Consider the following 27,171-nt stretch of genomic DNA (forward strand, 5'->3'; position numbering starts at 1 on the left):
GCCTACTTTATGGAGTAGTCTCTTTTTGCTTATGTTTCTGTCTCACTTCTACTTTTCTTTGACTTTCATTGCTAAAAGCATATTTTCTCTGAGGAGTATTTTTTTTTTTTTTTTCAAAATAATTTTCACTATTAATGAGCATGCACTTTTGAGATCCCCAACAATAAGAGGCATTTTGGGCATTGCCCAAAAGAACTTAGCACTTAGCAGTGCTTGCCACTTGCTAGCTTTTGGGGGAAAACAAGGAAATAAATAGGTAAAATATTCTAATAAAACATCTCAAATACTCTAAAGGAAATAAAGGTTGGAAGAGGTGGAATGCCATCACAAATAGAAGGAATGGCGATAAACACCATGAGCTAGGGACAGTGAATGAAGATATGTGGTGAAAATTTAGAAGAGGAGCTGATTAATCTGGTAATACCTCCAGGAGCTGCATTAATTATAAAAGGATGGCCAGTGGGCCCTATGGGATCATCAATTTGGCTTATTTACAGACTTTTAACATAAGTTGGTACAAAAAGTTTTGGATTAGATGACCTATACAGACTCATCAAAGAGCTACGGTGGCCCTAAGTATTGTTTAGAAGTGAATCTCTAATGCTCTCTGGGTTTTTGGCACAGGAAAGACAAGATAGAGAAAATCTAGACAGAAATACCAATTTAAATCTTTAAATTGGGCGTGCAGTTCCATCGAGTAAATCCTAGTCTCAAGAATGGTGGTAGTTGGGGAAATGGAGGCAGGGTTTTCATTCTTGGGCAATATGGTATGATGGAGAGAACAGGTCTGAGTCTAACACTAGATGTAAACTACATTTCTTGGGTGATCACTTTTGGTCTTGATTATTTATTTCTTAATTTCCAAAATGAGGACACTGAAGGATCTTCTCATAGACTCATTCATTCAACCACCTTAAAGTTACTGAACACCCACTAATTGCTTAGAACTTTTCTTGAAATCTTTAGAATCAGCCAAGTGCAATAAAGCTCAGCTCCTATAGCTGCAACTAGAATCTTAATTCTTCAGAGCTGAGGATGGAAAGACAGGCTAGGAAGAAGTTATTTGTAGGAAGGCATGCCTTAAGAACACCTACATTTTGAAACTAGAGCAGGTTAGTGGATGGCCAGAGAGTGGGATTATGATAATAGCTTCTGCTGACTTTTTACTAGATGCTGGGTACTGCACTAGGTACTATATATACTTAATACTCACAATAACTCGTTGAGGTTGATGTATTGTTTTTATTTTATAGATGAAGAAAATGAGACATGGTAAGAAAATGCATCAGGCCACACAGCTCATAAAGGTGTTTTAAACTTTTAAACTCAGGTTTGTTTGACTTTGAAGTGCATTCTAAAACAGCGATTGCCAAGCCTGGGTCTACCTCCTGGGGCCCCCCTCCGGATCTAAAGAATGAAAATTTCAGAAAGTACAGCGGCGATGTGTTTATTTGTAAATAGTCCATCCAGTGATTTTAGTGTGCAGTCAGATAGGAAAATATTCTGTAAAGAGTTACACAAAATGACAGGGAAAAATACTGGTGGGATAAAAGGTAAGCAATTGAAAGAGTAAGGAAGTATTATGGTCTGGAAAGTGCACTAGGCAAGATGTCTGGATTCACATCTCTGTTCTGGGGAGTGATGTGTTCTTAGGAAATGTCAGATAGCCTAGAGGCGGGCCTGGGTTCTAATCCCGGTTTCTTTCCAAAGCAGCATGTGAATAGTGGCAAAAAGAAGGTTGGGCCAGATGATGTGTAAAGCCCCATAAACTAGCTACAGTTCTGTGGCTATACAATATGTGAGAATTAGGGGTTGTATAGGCTTCCTTTGGTTTGATTAAAAAGAATCAACAAAATTGACCTTAATGAGTACAAATTTACATAGTTTTAAACAAATACAAAATACCAATCCAGAATATAAAATAATTTGTTATAAACCTTTATGGTAATTTTTATTTTTTTTTCCTGGAAATAGTTGACTAATTGTTGACTCACCGAGAGGTAGCTACAGAAAAATGACCAGTTATTAAAACTTACTTTTAATACTTCTCCGGCCTTTTCAAAGCCCTTTGGACAAGGGTGTTGCATAGATATTTACATGTAGAATGTCATATTTCCTCAAAATTGTTGAGAAAATTCCCATTTGAGAGCAAAATGTTCATTTGAAAGTTAATTTACTGGAAAAGGTAGTTTGCAGGTCAACAATTTCAACAGGGTTTTGATACACTTTAATAGCATTGTCAAGAACCTAGGTGAAGATGTGGAAAACACGAATGTAAAACTTTTAGCCAAAGCAAAATTGAGAAGGAAACATGTCAGAATATAGGGTTTATGGGGTACCTGGGTGGTTCAGTGGGTTAAAGCTTCTGCCTTCAGCTCAGGTCATGATCTCAGAGTCCTGGGATAGAGCCCCACATCGGGGTCCCTGTTCAGCAGGAAGCCTGCTTCTCCCTCTCCTTCTCCCCCTACTTGTGTTCCCTCTCTCACTATATCTCTCTCTGTCAAATAAATAAAATCTTAAAAAAAAAAAAGATTTTATTTATTTATTTGTCAAAGAAAGAGAGAGAGAAAGCACAAGAAGGGGGAGCGGCAGGCAGCGTGAGAAGCAGGCTGTCTGCTGAGTGACGAGCCGGCTCTCGGCTCCATCCCAGGACCCCGTGATTGTGACCTGAACTGAAGGCACCCCCCTTGAGTGGGCTGATCCACTCAGGTGTCCCAAGACGTGCATTCTTAATATGACCTACACAATTCAGCAGGCCTCCCCCTTCTCCACGTTTATGTTGTAATCACCTTCCATTTCCAATCCAACCACGCTGAGCTACTATTAAATTCTCATATGTACACTATGCTCCCCTTTGCTGCATCAGTTCTCATGCTGTTTTTTTCTTCTGTATGGGTGTCTTTCTTATTTTTGAGTGACTTGTACTCTCACCCTCAAAATCTCAGTTCACTTTTCACTTAATCATGGCAACCTTCCTGACCTTCTTTGGCTTTCATTTCCCGTTACACATGCTCATGCTCTGTATTTCTTATTCACAGCATTGATCATTCTAGAATTTACATTTGATTATGTAGCTATGTGATTCATGTCTGTTTTCCCTACTAGAATATAAACATCCTAGGAACAGACATTCTCTGTTTTTCGTTCATGATTGAACTCTTGGTGCCTTGGGATATGTGCACATCACATATGTGCATATCACAATAAATATGTATTGAGTGAATAATGTAAGTGGAACTTACTATAGAAGCACAGAGGAGAACATTCAGAGAAAGGATGTGATATTGTGACCCCAAGGCAATAAATTATTTTTATATAGTGCCTGCATATTTTGGACTGGTTTTACTTTTCACAAAAGTTCTAAGAACTAGGATTACTGTATCATATATGTTATATTAATTTTACAGATAAGAACATTTATCCTTCTTAATTTTACAGAAAAGGACAGTTATCTAGCTCAAGATGAATAGTTATTAAGTAGTAGATTTAAGATAAGAAACCATGTGTTTGAGATTTTAGGAAAATTGCCATGCACTTGTTCTACCCAGATGTTATATTCTTTTATAACTTGCTTCAAATGGCATATGTTCTTATGATGTTCTTTGGGACTGCATTAGTTCAGTCTTCTCTAACAAAATACTGTAGATCAGGTGGCTAAGAGAACACTTATTTCAGTTTTGGAGGCTGGAAAGTTTAGAATCAAGGCGCCAGCAGATTTGGTGTCTGATGAGAGCCCTTTTCCAGGTTTGCTGTTTCCTGACACGGAGTCTATGGAGAGTTGTGGCCTCTTCCTCTTACAAGGACACTCATCCTGCAATGGGGGCCCGAATCTCATGGTCTTATCTAAACACAGTTACCTCCCCAAAGCTCCCAAATACTATGACATTAGATTTCTTCCTTTCCCTCCCTCCCTCCCTTTCTCCCTCCCTTCCTTTCATCCTCCCTCCCTCCCTTCCTTCCTCTTTCTTTTCTTCCTTCCTTTCTTTTTCTTTCCTACTTCCTTCCCTCCTTTCTTTCTCTTCCTTCTTTTTCCTTTCTTCCTCCCTCCCTCCCTCCTCCTTCCTTCCTTCCTACCTTCCTTCCCCTTTCCTTTCCTTTCCTTTCCTTTCCTTTCCTTTCCTTTCCTTTCCTTTGATTTACTTTCCTTTCTTTTCCTTTCCTTTCCTTTCCTTTGATTTACTTTCCTTTCTTTTCCTTTCCTTTGATTTACTTTCCTTTCTTTTCCTTTCCTTTCCTCCTCCTCCTCCTCCTCTCTCTCTCTCTCTTTCTTTCCTTTCTTTTCTTGACATTAGATTTCATATGAACTTGGGGGGGGCAGACATTCAGTCCATAAAAAGGAGTAAGCTATGTTTTATTTGTATATACTCATCTAAAATATATTTGTGGTTTTAAAATTGCACGTGGAATTCTCAGTTTATTTATGTTCTAGAGTCCTTGACAGGTAGGATTCTAAACGTGAAAGTAATACTGCCATCTAGTGACAACAGACTTGAATGAAGTTGATAGAGTAGAGTAGCGGTTAAGAGCTCTAGGAATGCTGACATGAATCAGTCACAGAGTGGACCTGGCATAACGTGGGGCGGTCCTTTCTTTTTAGTGAACATTTGAGGTAGCTGATTCTTACAGTGGTCATGCGCTAATAGGGACTAGGTAAAACAAATGCTCTTCGCTGTAGGATGTCACGCACATAGTAAGTAGATCACAGGATATCCCATGACTGCACCGCTTGACTGGGCCCTGTCTCCAAGTTCCTTACTTTCCCCATTGCTTCAGAACGAGGGAGTTTTGTACTCTGATAACCTAATAAAAAGAAATTTTCATCTTAGTTGAGAAACTAAGCATATTCCGGAACAAGCATACATGAGGAAATAACTCTTTGGTAAGACTTCCGGGTAGATTTTACAGCATCGTTAAGGAAGAAGTGGAATGCCAAGATAAACTCCATCTATCCTAAGGGGACACTTAAAGCCACTCTGAATTAGATTACTATGTGATTTAATGTAAGCACAACAATAAAACACTTCCAGACATGCAATACATGGTTAGAAAATGAACAATAGGAGAATTTTCTTTATATCATTGAACTAGAAAAGAAAATTGGGTAATTTATTTGTATCTCTTAAGTCCTACACTTATACGAGAGATTTTTGCTGATACATTTTAAATGAATTATTGTTCAGGTACATTAAAATTACCGATAAAATTATCATCTAAAATCCCCTGAGCTAAAATTTTCTTATCATGGGCAGATGCCAGATCAAAGAAATAACAATTATTCTATTTCTCTGGAGGCCTAGATAACAAAACCCCATCACTCTGAAATGATAATAACTTTGCTGCATAAAGTGAGAATATTATATTTAGTATTTTTTTAGATAGTCTAGAGGGGATTATTTCTATTTGTCTACTTACTAGTATATTCATTGCAATATATCCCTAAGGTTTTCTAACTCATGGAGTAGAAATAGCCTAACTGGAAATATTAATTACTTTTTATATAAGTCAATGAAAATTATTGCTTTCCTGACAAGACTTATTGCCCCATCTCCCCTTCAGGAGCAATACTTCATGTGCTGACAACTAACATTTTGTAACAGAGTTGCTATTTTGCCAGAAGTTAAGCTGGAAATCTCAGGAGTGTGAATAATTTTAAGATAAGAAAAGCATCTGACTTATACGTATTTCTTAGTCAATAAAGAACTTTTATGTTTATTTTAGGACAAGAGGACAGATAAGACCCCATCTCTTGTTTTCATGTGATACACTATTTATATGAAGAATGTAGGTAGGAATAGATAATAGCAGATGACAATTTAGCAGAGTTTGATTTTGAATTAGTTGCCAGAAAGTGTAGCCTCCACACTGTGGGTTCTGATTCTTTGGAAAAGAAAATATCACATAATGTGGTTATGATTATCTTTGTATGGGACAGCTCTGATCTGGAGCCCACCTAGGTTTGGATCATGGAAGAACACTAGAGGCGCAGCGCTCGGTAAAACCTGAAAGACGGGGAGAGTCAGTAGGGTGAAGAGCTGAAAGGCAGGCAGGCAGTGGTTTGGAAGGAGGTTGTGTAGTCAGAGTGTTCTAGAGAGAACACAAATGAAAAAGCTTTATTTGAAATTGAAATTGAAAAGAGGATTCAAGGGCACCAGTGTGGGGGTCTGGAGGGCCCTTCCTACCCACAACGGTCTAGTGGGGGCCCAACAAAAAATTGACTTCATGCCAGAAAAATGTACTCAGGTGTTTATAACACTAGTAGAAATGCGGGGAGACTAAGTTTTGTGGCAGTGCAGAGCAGAAAGAGACCTGTTTCTTTTTGGGGTTTTTGGTGAGAGGGAAGAAGACAGTTGTTCAAGATTCTCAAAGAAGTTGGGATTTTGGCATGATCCTTCAAAAAGAAGCAGAGTGAGGTCTGCAGTGAGTCTGTAGTCTGTCTTTGCCTTGACAGTGTTTTGACTCTTGCCTTATTTGTTCAGCTAGGATTGTGTCTAAGCAGAGCCTCCGCATCTGTTCTTAACCTCAACTGCAGCCTTATCCTTTTACCTGTGTGTCGGACGCTCCTGGCTTACCTTCGAGGATCCCAGAAGGTAAGAATGAAAAATCCTGGTCACAGATTCTAGGATCAAAATCAAGTGGAGCAGCAGCAAGTTAGTACTACTTAGTTTTCATGGTCTGACCTTCTAATAGACTGACTTCTGGCATCTGCTGTCATCTACCAGATGATTGTAAAGACCGTGTCACCTGTCAAGATGATCAGTGAGCTATTCTGCAACGCTCGATAGAGGCAGTGGGTAATAGAAATGGCTATTAATAGTGTTATCATACATGGTGCTAAGCACTCCACGGAGGTAAGTATGAATCCTCACAATGATTCTGTGGGTCTTGTAGATGAAGAGCTGAGGCACAGAGAGGTTAAGGAACTTGACCAATGTCATGAGACTAGCAAAATGGCAGAGTTAAGATCAGTCCCATTTCTGAGATTTTGCCTCAATGAGATCCTGTTTTCTCAATTATTTAAGAACAGGTGAGCAACCTAGAAGCTAGAGCTCTGTGCACTTGGAGCAAAATATACAGTGACGACTGGTGTTGGTGGCGATTTATCTCCTTTTCAAACACATGCATGTTTTAAGCTGTGTAATAGTCTCGGAGATGTCTTGGTTAAGATGTGATGTCATGTGTGATGTTGTAAAATGAGGTAAAGCACTTTGGAAATTAAAACTCAACAAAATATTTTTTTGTCTTTGGTTGTCCTTGTGTGTGTGTGTTTCTTTTCTCTGTTGAAATAATAAGGCACTGCAGAATTAATACTGATATTCTAAAAGAAGTTGTTTGTATGAGGTCACTTGATGTTCTATGTGGTTCATATGAGCAGATTTACTGCAGTAAAACTTCTCAAACTTTTCAGTAATTATATTTAGAAACTCTACTTTTAATGCAGTAATTTGTGGAAATAACTCTTTCTCTAGGTTGCCTACCATTGTAAAATGCTAGGTTCTGATTCCTATGGCTGGCTATTGGCTTGGTGTGAAGAAAGAGAAGATAAACGGCAGGAAAAGTGCCCACCTAAGTCTCTCAGTATTTAAATAAGTCTTAAAGAGTGGTCCCCTGATGTGAAACATAGGTATTCAAAGATGCTTGACATTTTATTTCTTTATAAGATCAAGAAGGCATTTAAACCCATAGATGGAATTGCTTCATTTAAAAATCATCTTAGTTTTTGACTACAGAAGGAAATCATCTATATTGTACAACTCAAACCTTCCAGAAATAAGTAAAGTAATCAGTGAAAGTTTCTCCTAATACTGTGCTAAAACAACCACATATTACGGATTTGGGGAAAGGTCTTCAGATTTGCATAGAATGCCATTAATTTTAAACAACATAGGACTATAGTATAGTATATGTGTTATCCTTCTTTTACCTAGCCATATATATGACACATATTTCCATATAAATAACAAGTCTTCTCACATTCTCTGTAATGGTTTAGGTGTTCCACTGATTAGATATATCATAATTATCTCACCAAGTTTTAATTCCTAGGCTTCTGTCATATTTCTAAAACTTTGATATCATGAACAATGCTATAGAGAAAAACTTTGTACATATATCTTCTTCCCTGCTTCATTTTCACTACACTGAATTTTATTTAGGTTCCAAGCAGGAGAACCAGAAGATTGTTGGATAAAAGCCGAACATTCCATATAACCTGTGGTGTGACTATCTGTATTTTTTCAGGTGAGAAAACTAAACAATGTGAAAATACTACCTTTGAACACATGTTATGAATGGCATTTTTGTGGCTCTGCAAATTATTTGCTGTCACCAACTTGTGATTGTCTCATTCCATATCTTAAGTTTCTCTTCCATGTGTTTAAAGAGAGTTGCCTAATGGTGCTACAGAAAATGAGCATGTCTTACACATTATAGATATAGTTTTCACATTACAATATATGAGAGTTGGCCTTCAAGCTGTTAATAATTTTTTTTTGAAGTAAATACTTTCATTTAGAAAGACTAAAAGAAACAAAATAAATGTTTTTAAGGTTTAAAAATAAAGATATGATAGGACTTTAAATGCATACAAATTAGAATGTGAAACATACATTCATAGAATGTGATTCCATTTAGAAGTATATTTGATAAATATTTCTTTGATATTAATTCCTGGTATTAAATGTCAAATGTTCAGTTCCAAGTTAAAATATCAAGGAAGAGTCTTTTGGCTTTTTAAAAGAGTCATTTTAAAATAAGTTTTTATCCTGAATATTTATGTGATATTTTTCAAATTTTGGAACGGCAAATTTTCAAAATTTGGAACAATATTTTTCAAATTTTCAAAGTTTGGAACATTAATTAAGTATGTGGACTTTGGAGACAAGGCTGTGTAGGATCTATCCCCAGCTGCCTTTCTACCTTATTGTGTGACATAAGCTCTCTGGTCTTTGATTTGTTGTTGCTTTAATCATAAAATAATTGACAGTATGAGATCGCCCATCGGAAGTTTTTAGGATGGAATTTTTTATAATTTACAAACTCCGGGGTTAATTATCTCAGTGGCATAGCACCTGACATTTTCCTCTAGTCATGATTTGATAGGACAGAGCTATTTTTACACCAGGGACATTTGGTCTGGATATGTATAAATGGCTATTTTGAATCAGGCATATCTTCGTGCAGCCACTATTGAGAGGTCATTAAGCTCTCCACTTTTAAAAAGTTACCACGTATTGTTGAAACAGGCATCTGCACTGTTTTGTCCCTGGACATTTTATTGGTGGGTCCCGCCTCTGGAGGCAAGAGATGGGGAGAGGCTTGGGTGGGATCAGGACTCCATATCACTCAAGAGGCTGGGGACGGAGTAAGAGTCCAGAATGAGATGAGGACCAAGTGTGTGGCCAGGGTCAGGGCTGGGTTAGAACAGAGGGAGTGAAAGGTCAGGAAAGCGGGAGGGTCTGGGAATGTGGACACATTTGTAACTCGGTTTGTGCTACACTGTAGTTGTGTCCAAATATTCTGGTTCCACTGGAGAACAACCAAAAGACTGAGATCGTGTAGAGTCTTGCCATGAATGAACATGCATTCCAGACAGTTTCATTCTGCCACTCACTAGTTGTCTGACCTTAGCTGGGTGGCCTCTTCTGACCTTCTGTGACAAAGGGATGTTTCTACCCATTTCATTGTTTTGTTGAGAGAATTAAATCAGAAAAATCTACTCAAAATGTCCAGCCTGGCTTTCTCTTTGCTGCCCCAAATTAGAAGCCCCAATTTCTTTTGACCTGAAAGTCCTTTAAAGAAAGTGAATATATCCCTTAAGGGTGTATCTCAAACAACTGATACCTAGGGCTTTTTTTTTTTTTTTCCAGAAGAATTCAGAAAGAAGGAGCCACAAACATGTAGTTAACATATAAACCTTTGATTTAAAATGAAGGGATTTTTTTAAACTTAAACATTTTAGACATGATAAAGCTAGAGGACACAGACCATTCTTCTTAAATAATCTTTTATGCCTATGCCATAGTAGAATCCCTCCTGGACTGCCTCTTAAAAATTTCCTTAGAATTGTGTCCTTGCTTGTTAGTTAACCCCCTTCTAACTTCCTGTCCACTTTTTATGAGACCTTTTTCCTTCCTCTAATTTGACTCTGGCAGGAGCTTATCAATCCTTTAACTTTGAAGTTAGTTAGCATTCTAGTCCTTCTCTCACTTCTATTTGTCTTTGTGAGTCCTTCAGAACTCTTGGCATACCTACATCTCATGTGCTAGGTTGGAAAGAACTGTAAAGTTTTCCAGTTTCTCTGCACGTTTTCTGTTGAATAACTCCATGCCCTATATCGGTATGGACTATAATGGTTCATTTGCGAAGTTCAGGTCACTTATCTCACTAAGTCTCCTATTCTGTCATTGTCATTTTACAGAGAGCTAACCTGAGGTGTTGGTAGCCATGCAGCAAGAAAACCAGATTTCCAGTTAATTACCTTTCATCCTTTCTAGTACATTGTAATGTACTGTTAATTCAGACCCTATTTCTCCTACAAGAAGAGGTTGGGAAGGGAGAAGGCATTCTCGTCCAATGCACACGTTCATTTGCTCCTTCCTTGTCCAGCCTCCTCAAGATAATTTTCCTTCTTCTTGGCTGTGCCAAAATGAGTTTTTCTTCAACTCTCTTATAATTTCCTAATACTTCCATCCTCTGTGTGAGCTCTGCATTGGTTGAGCTCTTTTTACTCTGCCAGTGTAAGCTGATGATGAAATGATAATTATTATTTTCCTGAGTTTTTAATCCCAATGAAGTGATTACCAACACTTTTGCTGTGGGGTTTAGGAAATTTAGGAAATTACTTCTTGAAGTTATGGATTGTGAGAAATTTTAACTGCCTGAAAGTCTTTCAGTGAGCCTCTATTTTAGGTTGAAGTGTACAAGACCTATAACAGATTGGAGCTAGAGGAGAGGTGAAAAATGTAGAAAAACTCAAATATCTAGGAGCTATTTAAATAAATAAATACATGACCATATTATCACACACTGGAACATGTTGTTTCCTAACCCCGACTTGCTAGTTGTTTAATTCTAGCCTTTGAAAATTCAGTTTCTTTACATGATTTCTAATACCCAGGTGTCTGTAATAAAGACTTTTGGTGTCTTTAAACTTTCCCTTTTCAATTTAATATTTTTTTGCTCAGGTAGCTGTCAAAGTTTGGACCCTGTGTTAACTTAGGGAGAGGAAGGGAGTCCTCTTCGTGGAGCGTATATGGAAATCCTATTGATCTGAGCCTCATGTGATTTTGCAGGTGTGCACGTGGCTGCCCATCTGGTAAACGCCCTCAACTTCTCAGTGAACTTCAGCGAGGATTTTGCTGAACTGAATGCAGCGAGATACCGAGATGAGGTGGGTGGTCTCCTTTTGCTTGTCGTGAGCCCACTAATGAAGGTCTGTGATTTTCATGGAAAATTTGTACCTTGCCGCTCCTTTTGAGTGCTTTTAAAATGCAGTTGTCAAGTTGAGTTTTGTTCCTTTTCAATAGAAAATACAGGTAATTACTATTTCACAGTGTCTCCTGCTGAAAATGGGAGTTCGAGATGTCTAATTTTTATATTCTGCAGCGTTCAGATGGGGGCCACTCAGGCCTGCCTCCTGCCTCCCAGCAGTGTTATCTGGTTTCCATCCAGTGGAGACTGTCCACAGTGTCTTTATGGGCACAAGTTTGTTTTTGTTTTTTGTTTTTTGTTTTTTTTTAATAAGTCAGATGCCGTTCTTGGAAGTGGTGAAGGGGAAGGGCAGAAAAGCAGGTTGACTCTTTGAGGATCTTGAATCGTCTGTTTATTTGACTTAAAAAACTTCACTGAGTTTTAGTGTTCCTCTGTTTTGTTTTGTTTTAGTCCTTGATACAGGTGAACTTGAGCTGAGTCCTGTAGCATGTAATATCTGACTTAGGGTTGCTTTTCTCCAGGGGGCAGCACCCATGAGATGAAATTGTATGTTCAGGGTGCTGGGGTAGAGCCTAATGAACACGTGTTAGCTCTCTTTCGCTCAGGACTTATCCTGTCCTCAGTCTGCCTTTCCTTCACGCCAAGACTACATCAAAAACTGCTGGGAACGGAGCTGGATCTCCCTGCCCTGTTCTGCCAGGTCTGGCAGGGACTTTGTAAGATTGTTCTTCATCCCCCCCTAGTCTCTCTTCTCTTCCATGTGTCACTGGAGTTGCCGAGATTAATACTTAATTATTTAATACTTAATACTTAATACTTAAATATTTAATTTTTGCCAGTCTGCTATGATTATGTGCTTGATATCCTTCCTGGAATAAAACAAAGAGAAAACTAACAATGAACACAGAAACAAATCACAAAACCAAAATCGCCAGCAGCCTTTCATAAGTCCTTTGATAAGACTCTAGTATTCTTAAAAACACCAATATGATGTAACTGGTCTGGGTTGGGGTCCAGCCTTGATATTTGTTTAAAGTTCACCAGGTAGTTGGGGTGAGCACCCAGCATTAAGAGCCACTGAGAAAACCAGCTCCTCCAGAAGCTCTTCATACGGAATGATTCCAGAACCCAGAACTGGAGACACCACCGTTTCTGTCTCCCATGGCTTCCCCCCATTCCTCTATCCCCCTCAGCCCACAGAACGTGGACTTCTTTGTTTCCTATGTCTGCCATGGACCTGCCTCTTTATCTTTCCTTCTTTGCTTCTCTCTCTTTTGTTTTTGTCATCTTGGGTCTTTAAGAACTAAAATGGTTCTCTCATTTTAATGTTATATACTTGGAATATTGTAAAATATTCCAAAATTTTAATCATAGGTTTTTAGTTATTTTCTTTCATTCTGTGAAGGATATGTACCCCAAATAAAATATCTTAAAACCCTCAAGCAAATGAAGTTTGAAAGTGAAAGCTTCTCCTCCAAAAGTAGCCGCAGCTAATAATTTTCTGTTCTCTTATATTTTGAGGGGCATTTTATGAAACCTAGTCCTCAGCAGTTTTCTTGTTTCTATAATCACATGGACTGTAGCTTGCTCTATCAGAAAGTATAGATCTATCACTCTCTTCATCTTAATGTGCGATGGTTTATTTTTAGCCTTTTCCTTATTCACAGATGATTAGGTTGTTTTTTGAGTGAACCACATTCCAATAAATTAATTTTTTATATGCTTCCACTAGGCAGATTCCTAGAAGTAGACTTTGGTTTCAAAGCTATGTACATTTTTAGTTTTGAAGGACATTGCCTTGTTGCCTTTCAAAAAGGCTTCATTAGTTGACACACTTCTACCAAGTTTGTCAGAATGCTTGTATCTGCTCCTCAATTGTTTTTGTTTTTCTTTAATTTTTGCCAGTCTGACAGATGAAAAATAGTAACTCATTATTTAAATTTTTATTTCCCCTTTCTTTGTTTCCTTCCTTCTTTCTTTCTTTCTTTTTTTTTCCTCCCTCTTCTTTATTTTAATAAATGTTTTTGAGCCCTTAGTGGGCATCAGACAGTGTGCTAGAGGAGGATGAAAACACACACATACACACACACACACACGCGTGCGCGCACACACGCACACACACACACACACACACACACACACACACACACTGCATGCATAAACAGGTACAGCCTTCCTTGAGTTGTCTTTGAGAAAGACTGATTTGTGCCACACACCCTGTTGTCCTTTGCTTTGTGCTTTCTGTCTTCTCCAGATTTCTTTTTTTTTTTTTTTAAGATTTTATTTATTTATTTGACAGACAGAAATCACAAGTAGGCAGAGAGGCAGGCAGAGAGAGGAGGAAGCAGGCTCCCTGCTGAGCAGAGAGCCCGATGCCGGACTCGATCCCAGGACTCTGGGATCCTGACCTGAGCTGAAGGCAGAGGCTTTAACCCACTGAGCCACCCAGGCGCCCCTGTCTTCTCCAGATTTCTAATGACCCAGCCTCCAGCTCCTGGGTGTCACGTTCTTGATGGCCTAGCTGAATCTGCCTCATGCTGTCATCTTCGAAACTGTCTCTTACTTTACATTTCATCTCCACTCGCGGGCAGTAGTAACTGTTCTGTCTTCTGAGTTCCTGGCTATTTGTTCTGGTATCCAGATTTCTGGCACTACCACTTTGTTCAGCTCGTCTTGTATTTTCACTAGTTGTTTATATACTAGGTTCCTCTAGGTTACCCTTGAGCTGCGTCCTAATGGCAGAGGTAGAAGTCATCTGGCCCCAGTGGGATGAGGAGCTCTTGTGAGGCAGGTGGCCCTTAGAAAGCCACCCTTTGTGAAGGTGGCTTCTGAAATTATTTCATATGAATGGCTTCCCACTTTGGATACAGGGTGACCTGATTCCAGAGCAATGGAGGCCTAGGAAAGAATTTCCAAAGTTGTGCAATACTACGCACCATTAGGATGAAAAACAAATCTACAGATCTCCTGGGGATTGACCTCAGTTTTCCAGAGATAGAAAGGGAGTTGCCTAAGGTCCGTTTCACTATGAAAGATGTAGTTTAAAGGATAGATTACACTAGCAATATTACTTTTTACAATTCTGAGTAATAGAAACCTATTCTCTGTATTTGAGTATCATCACTATTTTGCATGGTACTTGAAACATTGTAAGTATTCAGTTAGTATTCTTTGCACTGAATTTATAGTAACAACCCTCCCTGTATATTTTCTCACTTTTGATTCTCACTGTCTCAACATCTTGTAGGTGCAGAACATTATAGTCAAAGATACTGAGTTTCAAATGGTCAAAGGGTAGGCTTCAGGCCACTGTTAATAGCTTGTAATTACCCATTAAGATGAAAGTCTACATTTTCTGATTTTATTCAGTGCTCTTTGTATCTCAGAAGGACAGTCTTCTCTGTGTTGGATTTTTTTTTTTTTTAAAGATTTTGTTTATTTGAGAGAGAGTTTGTGCATGAGTAGGGGGAAGGCGAGGGAGAGGGAGAAGCAGACTCCCCACTGAGTAAGGAACCCATTGTGGGACTGGACGTGGGGCTCAATCCCAGGACCCTGAGATCATGACGTGAGCTGAAGGCAGATGCTTAACCAACTGAGCCACCCAGGCACCCCTGGGGTAGATATTTTTAATTTTTCAGCTGAGAAACAATTAGGGAATTTCTGAAACTTGCTTGTAAGTGACAGAGGCAGGACCCCCCCCCCCCCAATATCCTGATTCCAGAACCTGTGTTGCATGAAAACATTATGGAACCTGATTGAATTTCTCATTTCCACTGAGAGAATAGTGTCTTAAATGCCTAATGGATCACATACCCAGAAGGTTCCTTGTAGAATTTTACATTGTCAATATTTTGTTTTTCAGTCAATTTTTTTTCCCTTTTTCTCAGGATCCTAGAAAACTTCTCTTCACAACTGGTAAGTTGTTTTTCATTGCTCTTTCTGAAGATTCAGGCAAATCTTTGAGAATAAGCATCATCGAACTACACAGCAATTCAATGTATGTTAAATATAATGTGGGAAATTTGCAATCAGAACAACTGTTACCAAACTTAAGTTGCAGTGAAAACAGAGGGGTAAGGCAAATAGTGGGGTTCGAATGAATGAAGAGTAAAAGGAAGTAAACACATTTGCCTTCCATATGTTCTTCCGATAACAACAGTGCAATGCCATCCGGTTATTGAGGACCTACTCTGTGCCCCTGGCTGTGGCAGGTGGTACTGAAGATAATACACATGGAGTAGGCTCCTACCCTCAAGGTGCTGGAAGGAAACACCAAGCACTCTGATTATCGATGGAATTCTTATAACTCAGTAATTTAGTAGGACATTTGGTGACCTTATAACCTACATAAAAAGGAGGAATGAACAGTCATTAAAATCGGTTGTTTTTCTTGAAATATGTTTCCTTTTTCAACTGTAATTTACTTTTCCTTCTCAAGCATATTGTCCATGAAATCTCAGTCTAGACTATTCATTTGTTAAAGCACATGTAAACATCTCAAAATTTTGTCCTGATGTTAGTATAATTTTACTAAAATTCTTCTTTTTCTCAACTCTGCATTTATAAGGACAAAAGCCAAAAACTGCATTTGGGGGCTTTTTAGCACATTATTTCAGGGATAAGGATGATTATGTTATTGATAGGGTCTGTCATATAGGCTTGGCTACCATTAACACCCCATTAAGGATCGGGATTGCATAGGAGACTGAGGCATGATCTGTCAAATGTATTGTTTTTCTTTTCAATCAGTTTTATGAAAAAAATAGCAATAATTCTGGTGTTTTTCTCTTCCCTGTCAGAACTGTATATTTAGATTTATAAAATACGGTTTTTTCCTGTTTATTTATGTATGACGTTTGCCACTTACAAGGTATTTCACGGTTTCTCTTTAGGAACACAATTTTAGTTTTGCTTACAACTTTGCTCATTGAAAGCATGTTTTTAATTTAAGCTTTAAGAATTGGATGAGAAATAGGAAGGAGAAAAAACAGAAAAACAAAACCTTATGTGTGAATCAATATATGTTTTGGTTCATATGAATTCATTTTACAGAAAGAATCAATTTTTTAATATTTTTAGTATTTTTTATATTCCTTTTTAATATTTTCTTTTTAAATATTACCTTCTATAGCACCAAGTCTAGTGAAACACTGGGACATGTAAAATGTTTGAAAAAGTTTAGTTTTCAAACATATAAAAAGATTTCTTATATGACCAAGACATTACATTAAGAAGGTTTGTATAATGAATACTTGTACAGAAACATGTGACCTCTCCATATAGCATAAAAACCCACCATCCTTATGTTATTCCCCAGAAGTTCCCATGAATGGTGTTGGACTAACTAGAGATGATACTTAAAAAGACAAATTAAAAAAAAAACCAAAAACCCACAAATTTCCTGGCGCCATCCTAGAGAGTCTTTGTGGTGTGACCCAACAGTATGATTCATTAAGCTTCCCATGTACCCTGGGAGTCCTCGTTTCACCCTTATTGGGCATCCCATCATACTCTTGTAATTCCCTTCCTGGAACACCTTACTTTTGTCTGCTCTCTTACTTGATTCTCTCTCTCTCTCTTTTTAAACTCAGCCCACTTCTGCTCCTCCTTTGAGTCTCAGCAGACATGCCCCATCATGTGCACATTCGTCCCTGATTCCAGTAGGCAGAGCTGGTCTGTTTTGTTGGCCTTGGTTCGTTCCTAAAGAGACATAATAAAGTATTATGTTGTAGAATAATTTCTTTCCTTACAGGTATAATCTTTTCCACTGGAAAGTAATCTTCTCAGGTGTGAGGTACAGCTCCCCGTAGGGCATGCAGGATCCCAGGTACATATTTTTTGGTGGAGTTTCTTTCGATACAAACAATTGGAATTCATCCCAAATCAGCATGTCAGCCTCATTTCAGTGTCTTAGTCTACATCATTTCATGAAAGACATTATGTGCTAGCCAGAGGGAGCCATCCACTTCTTAGCTTGAAACCCAGCCTGGAACCCCTAACTATGAGTCTAGACCTTTGAGGGCATCTCTTTGACCCTACCGAGTAGTAGGTGAGAGAACAAAGCAGAATCAAAGGATGTCAAGGGATAAGAGACCATTTTCTACAAATAGACTTGATCTAGTTTTATATTACTAATACATCTATGACTAATACTGTTTCATAGCTATCTTTGAACATCATTAGGCCTAGGAAAAACCACATTTCTGACAGAGGAATGCATGCATGTTTTTAGATGTTCTAGTGATAATGACTTTTTTATTAGTTAATATATTTCTTGGATTTTCGTTTGTTTAATGTTACATAGAGTCTTTTCTCTCTCTCTCTCTCTCTCTGTCCTTAAATATTTTTCAACATAATCTACAACTGAGAAATTAAGGTTGTTTCAGAGAAACTAAAGCCTGTGGCAGTTCAAGTGACATAAAATATGGTAGTTAGGTCACTCAATAAGAAATGTTAAAAAACAGTCCAATTAAGAATTTATAAAATAAAAAAAGGAATTTATAAAGTAAAACAAATTTAAAAGATTGGATTGTTCAGATATGCATTTCAAAACATTTGCTACATTATTTCCAAATTTGGTAGAAGCTTGTATGATGAGAAGAAAATGCACAGTATCCAATTTCAATTAGAAAAACCCTCATAAACAAATAATATTGTGTTTCCAGTTACATTAGAAACAACAGGATAATGAGTACAAGATGGTATATTTCTGACCACATCTGGGTATGGATGAAAATGATCTCTCAGTTTCATCTAGAAATGGCAGTGCACTGTAGTCATTCATTTTAAAGGCAACTAAATTACAAATGTAATATGCATAGATAAAAAGTAATAAGAATAATCATACAACCATGTCTTTTCTAAGGAAACAAGTATAGTCTTTGCTTCATAATTTGAATGATTCAAAGAGAGAGTGTACTTCATTTTGGCAAGTGACTTTGCCCAGTAAGCTTTGACTAGCTTAGTCATTTCCAACCTGTTCTTCCTGACTCCTGAAATGTATGTAGTAATAGAGGCTATTATATTGGGTTTTAGCTGAGCTGTCCTTGAAAGCTAGGTTAGGGTGCCTTTTGATGTACCTGGAAAACACTCAAGCGTAGCTCTCTTTTAGCATTTAATGTCCTAGGTTGCATTTGTGTGCTTATCCTGTCTCCCACACTGGACGGGGATTTCTTTTAGAGCAGGATTCTTTTTTTTTTTTTTTTTCCTCACTTAACAGTAGATTACAAATGTCCAGAAAATATTCACTGAAAATAAAAGCCAATTGTTTAACTCTCCTACTTGATACATAGATCTCCTTTACAGCATCCAGATAATCAGTTAGCTAGCCTCTGTTTGTTTAATTCCAGTGACAGAAAATCATAGCTTCTTAAAGTACTCCTTTTTTTGGTGGGGGGGGGACCATTGTAATTGTAATAATTTTTTTAAAGATTTTATTTACTTATTTAAGACAGAGTGTGAGCAGGGGCAGGGGTAAAGAGAGAAGTAGACTCCCCACTGAGTGCAAAGCCTGTCGTGGGGCTTAATCTCCTGACCCTGAGACCATGAACTGAGTTGAAAGCGAGCGTTGGATGATTAACTGACTGAGCCACCCAGGCGCCCCTAATTTGTTCTCTTCATTTTTAATTTTAAGTAACTTATCTTCATTGATCCGATTTGTTACTTTGTAAATTACAAACTTTGGTCTTTTTATACGTCTGGGAGCTAGAAAGGAAACATGAATCCTTTAGATAAAAAAGATAACTTCATAAATCTGAAAGAATATTAAAAAGCATTGAATTGATTCTCCTAAATTTACAGATGAGATCCAGTGAGATTGGGGTTTGTCCTAAGGGACAGTAATAGGACTATTTAATCCCAGAATGGGTATCTGATTGGCTAAGCTGTCTGCTTCATATTCAAATGACTGATGCCAACTATTTTATTATCCACCCCCCAGATCTTTCCAATACATTTTCCATGTTCTGCTCTTAAAAGCATTTCTCTAGTTAAATGTTTGAGGAAAGATCCGTTCAAATTTAAACTGGTTTCTTGATACTAGTACTTGCCAGAGACTTTAATTTACTAATGTGTCCTGTGACTCTTCAAGGAATAGTTATTACACTTTTGAGTAATAGAAATTAATATCTCTAGAAACTAATATTCAAATAATATACTTTAAAAATTATGCTTCTACACTATTTAACATGCTGTTTTTCCAGGTGTCCTCATGAAATGATTTGTAGACATTCCATAACTAATCTTGGCATATTTAGAACCACATGGGAAACCTTGTGGGCAGATCCAGTAGACCTTAATGAAGCCCCAAGACAGTTAGTGGAAAAGCCTCTCCAGCCACACATTTCACATCTTGGAGCCATCTGGGATTCTATCATTTATTTATTCATTTGGCCAAATAAGGGTGTTTTGTTTTGTTTTGTTTTAATTACTTAAAGCCAGAGAGAAAGACCTCCTCTTTTTTTCTTCTTCAAATGTATTGAGTTATAATTGAGGTACATTGAATTATTCATATGTAAATTATGTTATTCAGTTGGTTTTGGTATATGTATACACTTAATGAAATCAAGACCAAAATCAAGATGACAAATATATCTATCATTCCAAAAAGTTTTTTGTGCCTTTATAATGCATTCTGCCCTTTACTCCTCTTAGTAACTAATCTGCTCCCTATCACTGGAGAATAGTTTGGATATTCTAGAATACTATATAAAAGGTATCACAGAGTTTATACTCATGGGATTTTTTTGAGGGGGAGAGTGTCTGGCTTTTTTCACTCAGTGGAATAATTTTGTGGTTCATGTATGTCGTGTACAGTTTATTTTTTTAGCTGCTGATTCATTTTCCAGGTACAGATATTACCACAATTGTGTATCCATTCATTTGCTGAGGGAAATTCGGGTTGTCTACAAGCCTTAACTGTTAAAAGTAAAGTGGCTATGAATATTTTTGAACAAATTTTTATGTAGATATATGTTTGTATTTTGGGGAAATACTTGGGAATAAAAAGGCTGGGACATTTTATAGACATGTTGTTCTTTGTAAACAGCATTTCTCTGTGTTATTAGTCTTTTAGTGTGAACTAGTACAGTTATCTTGTTCTTTTCTGACCCCTAGGAAGTTAGTACTCACTGGGGCAATGGGAAAGATGAGAAGGAAGTGCCCTGGGAAAGAAGTGTAGGGAAGAGATGATTTGGTTTAAGCACATCAGGAAATAGAAGTCTTGTTAGGCTTCCAAATCTGTACAGTGGAAAGACTGAGGAAGAAAGAGTATCCAACTATTAAGTATACAAAAACTAATTCCTTAATTTCTCATGTGGATCTTCACAAGTAGAAACTTGTTTCCACTGTACTGAGATTTCTTTCTTTCTTTCTTTTTTTTTTAAAGATTTTATTTATTTATTTGACAGACAAGAGATTACAAGTAGACAGAGAGGCTGTCAGAGAGAGGAGGAAGCAGGCTCCCTGCTGAGCAGAGAGCCTGATGCGGGGCTCAATCCCAGGACCCTGGGATCATGACCTGAGCCGAAGGCAGAGGCTTTAAACCACTGAGCCACCCAGGCACCCTTGTACTGAGATTTCTAATGTTATTTTGCAGAGTTTCTAAACTGTTGGGATTCTAAGGAAGCATTACCTATGGTGCTCTTCTGTTGTTCCCAGCTTGTCTGCTTCTGCTAGTGCTTGTAGTTCATGATGGCCCTTCTGTTTCCTAGGTGGTTCTTTGGCAAGGAGAGAAGTTGGGGGACACCTGTGCTTTTGGAGACAAAATTGTTTCAGTAGCTTTCCATATAGATTTAAGATGGACTCTCTTAGCTCCGGGTTATTTGGACTTACTGTTGCTTGTATGATTGTAGTAGTAAATAATGTAACTTATCGACAGGATATTTTATTTGGTAGGAATAAGATAATAAGAAATGAGACCATTGTGATTTTAGTTCTTTTTGATAAAGCATATCAACTATTCATTTAGGCTGTGCTATATGGGCTAACGTTGGATTTTTAGCCACCTATCACATCACCATTAAGTTTGAAAACCAACAGGTTTGCACAGTTTTTTTCTTTGTTAAAAAATGGTATTATATAATATTAGAAGCACTGATTACAGCATATTTTCCATACTAAGGAAACATCAGCACTCTATTTTTTTTTTCTTTTCCTTGAGATCTACTATTGTTTTGTTCTACACTTGACATTGTGGTTTTTAGAAGCTTTAGGTTTTATTTTTTCTTTAAAATTAGTCATTCTAGATAGTAAAGCACAAAAGAAATTATTTGAATTGAAACTGAAGCAGATACTAGTTCCATAAAAGGGGAGGGAGGTGCTGAGAGAGTAAGGGAGTTTTAGTATTGTGGTGGAGGAAAAAAATACAACAACACAGTTAAATGGTATTCCATGTCAACCCAGCCCTGTTGTGTATTTTTCCCTCCTTTAAAACAATTTTATTAATGTATAATTAGGATCTAATAAATTGTATCTATTTAATGCATACTCTCATAAGTTTTGACTCTTGCATATATCCATGAAACCATCATCACTATCAATATAATGAACATATCTTAACACTCCGTCTTTCACATTTCTTCATGTCTTTGGAAGTTTTTCCCTGCTGTCCCTCTTTGCTTCTCCGTTAAACATATATTTAATTTCTGTCTGTTTTTCTTTTCTTTTCTTTTCTTTTTTCAGTGTTCCAAAACTGTCTGTTGTCTTCATCACTGACATTCGATATAGTATGTACATTTGGTAGAACGTGTCCCAAGTATGTACACATTCACCATTCTGAGTGGGATACTTGAAAATACTAAGGTGGACTCTTCTGTTAAAGGTAGAAAGGCTGCTTTGTCTTAAGTACCTTAAAACTGTTTTTAAGTTTTTAAATTTTAAAAAGGGCTTTTTTGGAGAGGGAACATACAAGGAGATAGGCGATTTGAATTGGGCTTCCCACAGAGCAGCATGGTAATTTGGATTTTTTAAAGTAATAATTTTTCTACTTTTTTCTCAGTATGGTTTAAGTTGAAATGACCTTATATCCATTATTTATAGTTCCTGGGCTGACGGGTGTCGGCATGGTGTTGGTGCTCTTCCTAATGATTACAGCTTCTACATACGCAATACGGTGAGTGTCAGAGTCATTATTTCAATGTTTACTGGCCAGAGTGTTTAGATTTTCTTCAGATTATCTTCACTTTCATATGTAGAAAAAGCCTTGATTAACTGGAATGCTTAGCCAATGCAATCAACATTCTGGCCAATGGACTATTTTGGATAACTAAGAGTGAAGTAGAAACATTTCTATGTATCATTTCCTGTTTTTGAAAATTCTCATTGTTTGAGTCAAATATTCTGTGTTGGTAAGGAAACATATGGAGACTTTTGGATGACTAAGGAAATTTGAGTTCCTCCATCTGAAGGATAGTGTATCTCTATGAGACATGAGATTGAATTCAACATGTATCAGAGGAATATATCACAATTATTTTGTAACTCATTTCCTGGTATGAGTTTGTTTTACAGCAATTTAATGTAGTGTTCTAAATGAAGCTTTGGAAACATGGTTAGTTGACATCTGTTAATCAGAAATATCTGCATGCATATTTCTTCATCTAGTTACATATTTATTCATCTAGACTTTGAGTAACTGTAGGCATACATTTTCATGAGCACTTTCACATGTTCCTCCTGATAGATATATTCTGTATTTCATACTATTTTACAGCATCTTATGTTTCTGGTCAAACTTTTTGTTTAAGAAAGCAAAAAGAAGAGATAATACGTAATATTCAAGAATCCCCGATCATTCTCCTTGTTGAGATGTGAAATTTAATGGAAACACACACTCTTGCGCACATATACACACTTTAAAAATAATGGCTCAATAGAGTATTTTTTAAAAAGATTTTCTATATTTATATTTACTTATTTATATATTTTAGAGAGACAAAGAGAGAGCACATATGTGATCAAGCTGGTTGGGGGGTACAGAGGGAGAGAAAGAAAGAGAATCTCAAGGAGACTCTGTACTAAGTGCAGAGTTGGACACAGGGCTCGATCTCATGACTGAGATCATGACCTGAGTTGAAATCGAGAGTCTGATGCTTAACTGACTGAGCCACCCAGGTGCCCCAACCCAACAGAGTATTAAAATGAGTCTATCCTTGCACTTCTGAACCCATCTGTATTCATATCTACATGCAATAAAACATTACAAGTAAACTCACCACTCAGAGATTAGCACTATGAACTTTCATAGGAATTAAAAATCACCTTACAAGAAGGCGAATCAAATCTCTAACATCAGTGTATGAGAGTGCCAGTTTTGTGGGGAGAAATTTTCTTTTAGTTATGTAAAGCATTCATTTAAAAAATTTCATTTAGGTATTCTTGAAGGAAAATTAGGGCATCTGACATTTATTTGCAAGATTGAAGATATTTGAGTGTTCTACATCTAGAAGAAAAAATCTGTAATTGAGAGATAGTTTTGTAAAATGGAATATAAAGATCAGCTTCTATTTTCAACTGAGCCATGACATTTGTGGTTGTAATAATTCAAAGAACATTTATTAATCTTTGGTTTTTCATTGCTTTCTTTTTAAAAAAGATTAATATATTTATTTATTTTAGAGAGGGAGAGTGCACTCATGTGTGAGTGGGGGTAGGGACAGAAGAAGAGGGAGAGAATCCCAAGCAGACTCCACCTGCCAGCAGAGCCCAACTTGGGGCTCATTTGCAGAACCGTGAGATAATGATTTGAGCTGAAATCAAGAGTTAGCTGCTTAACAGACTGTGCCGGCCAGGTGCCCCATTTTTCATTTCTTTAAAAGATATTATAAAATCATCTCTACTTTTTCCAAACTTTATTGGGGGAATCATGGAATTTTTTTTTTTTAAAGATTTATTTATTTTAGAGTGATAGAGATGGGGGGAAAGGGAGGGGCTGAGGGAGTGGGAGAGAAAAATCCTCAAGCAGATTGCCCACTGGTGCAGAACCTGATGTGGGGCTTGATCTCACAACCCTGAGATTGTGACCCGAGCCAAAATCAAGAGTTGGATGCTTTAAATGGCTGAGCCACCCATGCGTTCCTGGGGGGAATCATGGAATCCCCAGGGATTCCCTGGATCATGGAGATAATCTTCTTCTACCTTTTGTCTTTACCAGTAAGGAAATAAAACATTAAAGAAATGGAGTGAACAAATGGCCCCTCTGTTTGAGTAGTTGAATATAGTCTAGTAATTCACCAATGGTCCATTAGTGCTCAATCTTTTAAAATAAGTTAATAGGGGCACCTGGGTGGCTCAGTGGGTTAAAAGCCTCTGCCTTCGGCTCAGGTCATGATCCCAGGGTCCTGGGATCGAGCCCCGCATCGGGCTCTCTGCTCGGCAGGGAGCCTGCTTCCCCTGCTCTCTGCCTGCTTCTCTGCATACTTGTGATCTCTGTCAAATAAATAAATAAAATCTTAAATAAAATAAAATAAGTTAATATATTTTTAATAACAGGTGATAGGAATACAAACATATTTTCATCTCAATAGATTTTTTAAAAGTGGTGATTAAATCTGAACTCTAGTTCTGAATCAGAATAAGTAGAATAAACTAGAAATTAATTTCCTTTATAGAATTAAAAAAATATAAAAGCCAGAACTGAGATCATACTTACCAAAGAAACATAAGATACATTCCTAAGAAAATTATGGGAAAACCTAAGTGGTATTTTTAATTCTACCATTATTTATATATGATAAGAAATGAAACAATTTTAATTATTAGAAATGGAATCATTAGAAAGAATGCAACAAGTCATCATTATTTCCCATTATTCCCAATGGAATAATATATATATATAAAATCGTCTAGCCAGAAAATCCAAAAGAACTATGGGAAAAAGAATAGTATTATACCAAATTAATTAAAGATTTGGAATAGGTAAATGAACACAAAAACAAATACTAAAAATTGCTTTTATGTAACAGCTATTATCAGTTTGGAAATTGAATAAAATAAAAAGGTACCACTCACAATTGCAACAAGAACAAAGAATATCTGGAAATAAATTTAATAAGCAACTATTGAGGGGCACCTGGGTGGCTTAGTCAGTTAAGCATTTGCCTTCAGCTTGGGTCATGATCTCAGGGTCATGCTTCTTAGGGAACCTGCTTCTCCCTCTCTCCTGTCCCTGCTCATGCTCTCTCTCACTCCCTCTCTCAAATAAATAAATAAATAAAATCTTAAAAAAAAAGAAAAACTATTGAAAGCTATATAAAAAAAACACAGACCTTCACTGAGAGACATAAGTAGAGATTTGAATAAAGACTGTCTTTATTCCATAACTCCATAAAGATGGAGTTCTTCCTCAATCATTTTATAGGTTGTTGCAATTCCAATCAAAATCCAAGATAGATTATTTTGTTTGTTTTTGAACTTAGCAAAACAGTTCTAAAGTTCATCTGAGGGAACATTCAAGTACATGTTCCAGAGAGGAATAAAAGGGGAGTGTGGCTTATTAAACATTAGCATGATTAGGCTTCTTCAGTAACTTAAAACAGAATAGGACTTAATTGCAAAAATGACCAAGGAATTGAATCTAATGACAGAGAGTTCATAGAAAGCCCTGGAAGGGACTTTGCTATATATATGAAGCTGTTGAATAAAAAAGATGCCATAACAAAGTTATGAGGAAAGTAAATTTGTATGAATGAAATTCTAGTAAATTAGAGGTAACTGTAAAAAAAAAATTATGCCATTAAAAATTTAGAAGAAACTTTGCCCGATAATAAATTATTGTAATTATATGGAACTAGTAGATACTTAAAATTTAAATAGTTTACATACAACAATTAAGAAAATGTAGAAATGGATAATTATCATGAAGAGATAAATCACAGAAGAATTAACAGCAAGTAGCACACAAAGGAAATAATACCCAATTCCACTTAATACAAAATAATGGAAACATATGAAGTGGAGTCTGGGCTTGAGAAACAGGCTCTCCTACTCTATAGTGTGGTTTATAATTGATACATGTCTTCAGAGAGCAATGGGCAATGTGTATCAAAAACAAAATGTGTGTCCTTTGACGTAGTATTTCCACTTCTAGGAATTTAGGTTCAAAAAGAAATCAGATATGTGCAAAAAAGACATATGTTACGAGGATGATAATGATCTTGTTAGCAAGATAGCAAAAGCGGTGGATAAAGTAAATGCCAGTCAATTGGATACTGCCTAAATCAGGGTTTCTAAGAGGGTCTAGGGGTTGTAACAGAATCTTCTGAGAAGCTTTTACCAATTTCTGACCTCCACCTCCAAGATTCTGATATGAATATCCACCCAGACATATGAAATGAAGTAACTGTTAAGTCTTTCTACTTTTCTCAAAAATTTAATAGATGGTGCTTATCATACCCTTTCCTTTTCAGGCTCTTGGTTCTCTCCCAGGCCACTAACACCAAAGTGTTATTTTTAGCATGTATGCTGTTCAGGAAAAGAATAGAAAACTTTAATGAGCATTTATTTAATTTCTCCCAATTTACCTTTCCTTTGGACTACTCCCACAGTGTGTATTGGGATAAGAGCATTATTTGTTTTAGATATCATTTGGAAATCGAGCATAGTGATCAAAAGGACAGTAAAGGTGCATATTAGCATTCTATTACCTACTCCTCAATCTTACATTATCATAACTTTAAATATTTTATTTTAATTCCTTCCATGTATCTTTATTTGAAATACAAAGAACCTTCAAAATTATAAAGT

The 27,171-nt window shown here is 37.0% G+C and overlaps 1 protein-coding gene across 2 annotated transcripts in view; it reads left to right on the forward strand.

Moving 5' to 3' along the window:
- Window positions 1–27,171, forward strand: part of LOC111154476 (NADPH oxidase 4) — a 160,617-nt gene that overhangs the window by 19,283 nt on the left and 114,163 nt on the right. For both annotated transcript variants that reach the window (XM_022514087.1, XM_022514088.1), the window contains exons 3-7: window positions 6,477–6,587; window positions 8,154–8,238; window positions 11,292–11,389; window positions 15,318–15,345; window positions 22,468–22,540. In XM_022514087.1, the coding sequence (XP_022369795.1) occupies window positions 6,477–6,587; window positions 8,154–8,238; window positions 11,292–11,389; window positions 15,318–15,345; window positions 22,468–22,540 (395 nt within the window). The remainder of the gene's footprint in view (window positions 1–6,476; window positions 6,588–8,153; window positions 8,239–11,291; window positions 11,390–15,317; window positions 15,346–22,467; window positions 22,541–27,171) is intronic.

Source organism: Enhydra lutris, unplaced genomic scaffold, assembly GCF_002288905.1.
Source record: "Enhydra lutris kenyoni isolate GAN:26980312 unplaced genomic scaffold, ASM228890v2 scaffoldscaffold37, whole genome shotgun sequence".
Classification (NCBI taxonomy): domain Eukaryota; kingdom Metazoa; phylum Chordata; class Mammalia; order Carnivora; family Mustelidae; genus Enhydra; species Enhydra lutris.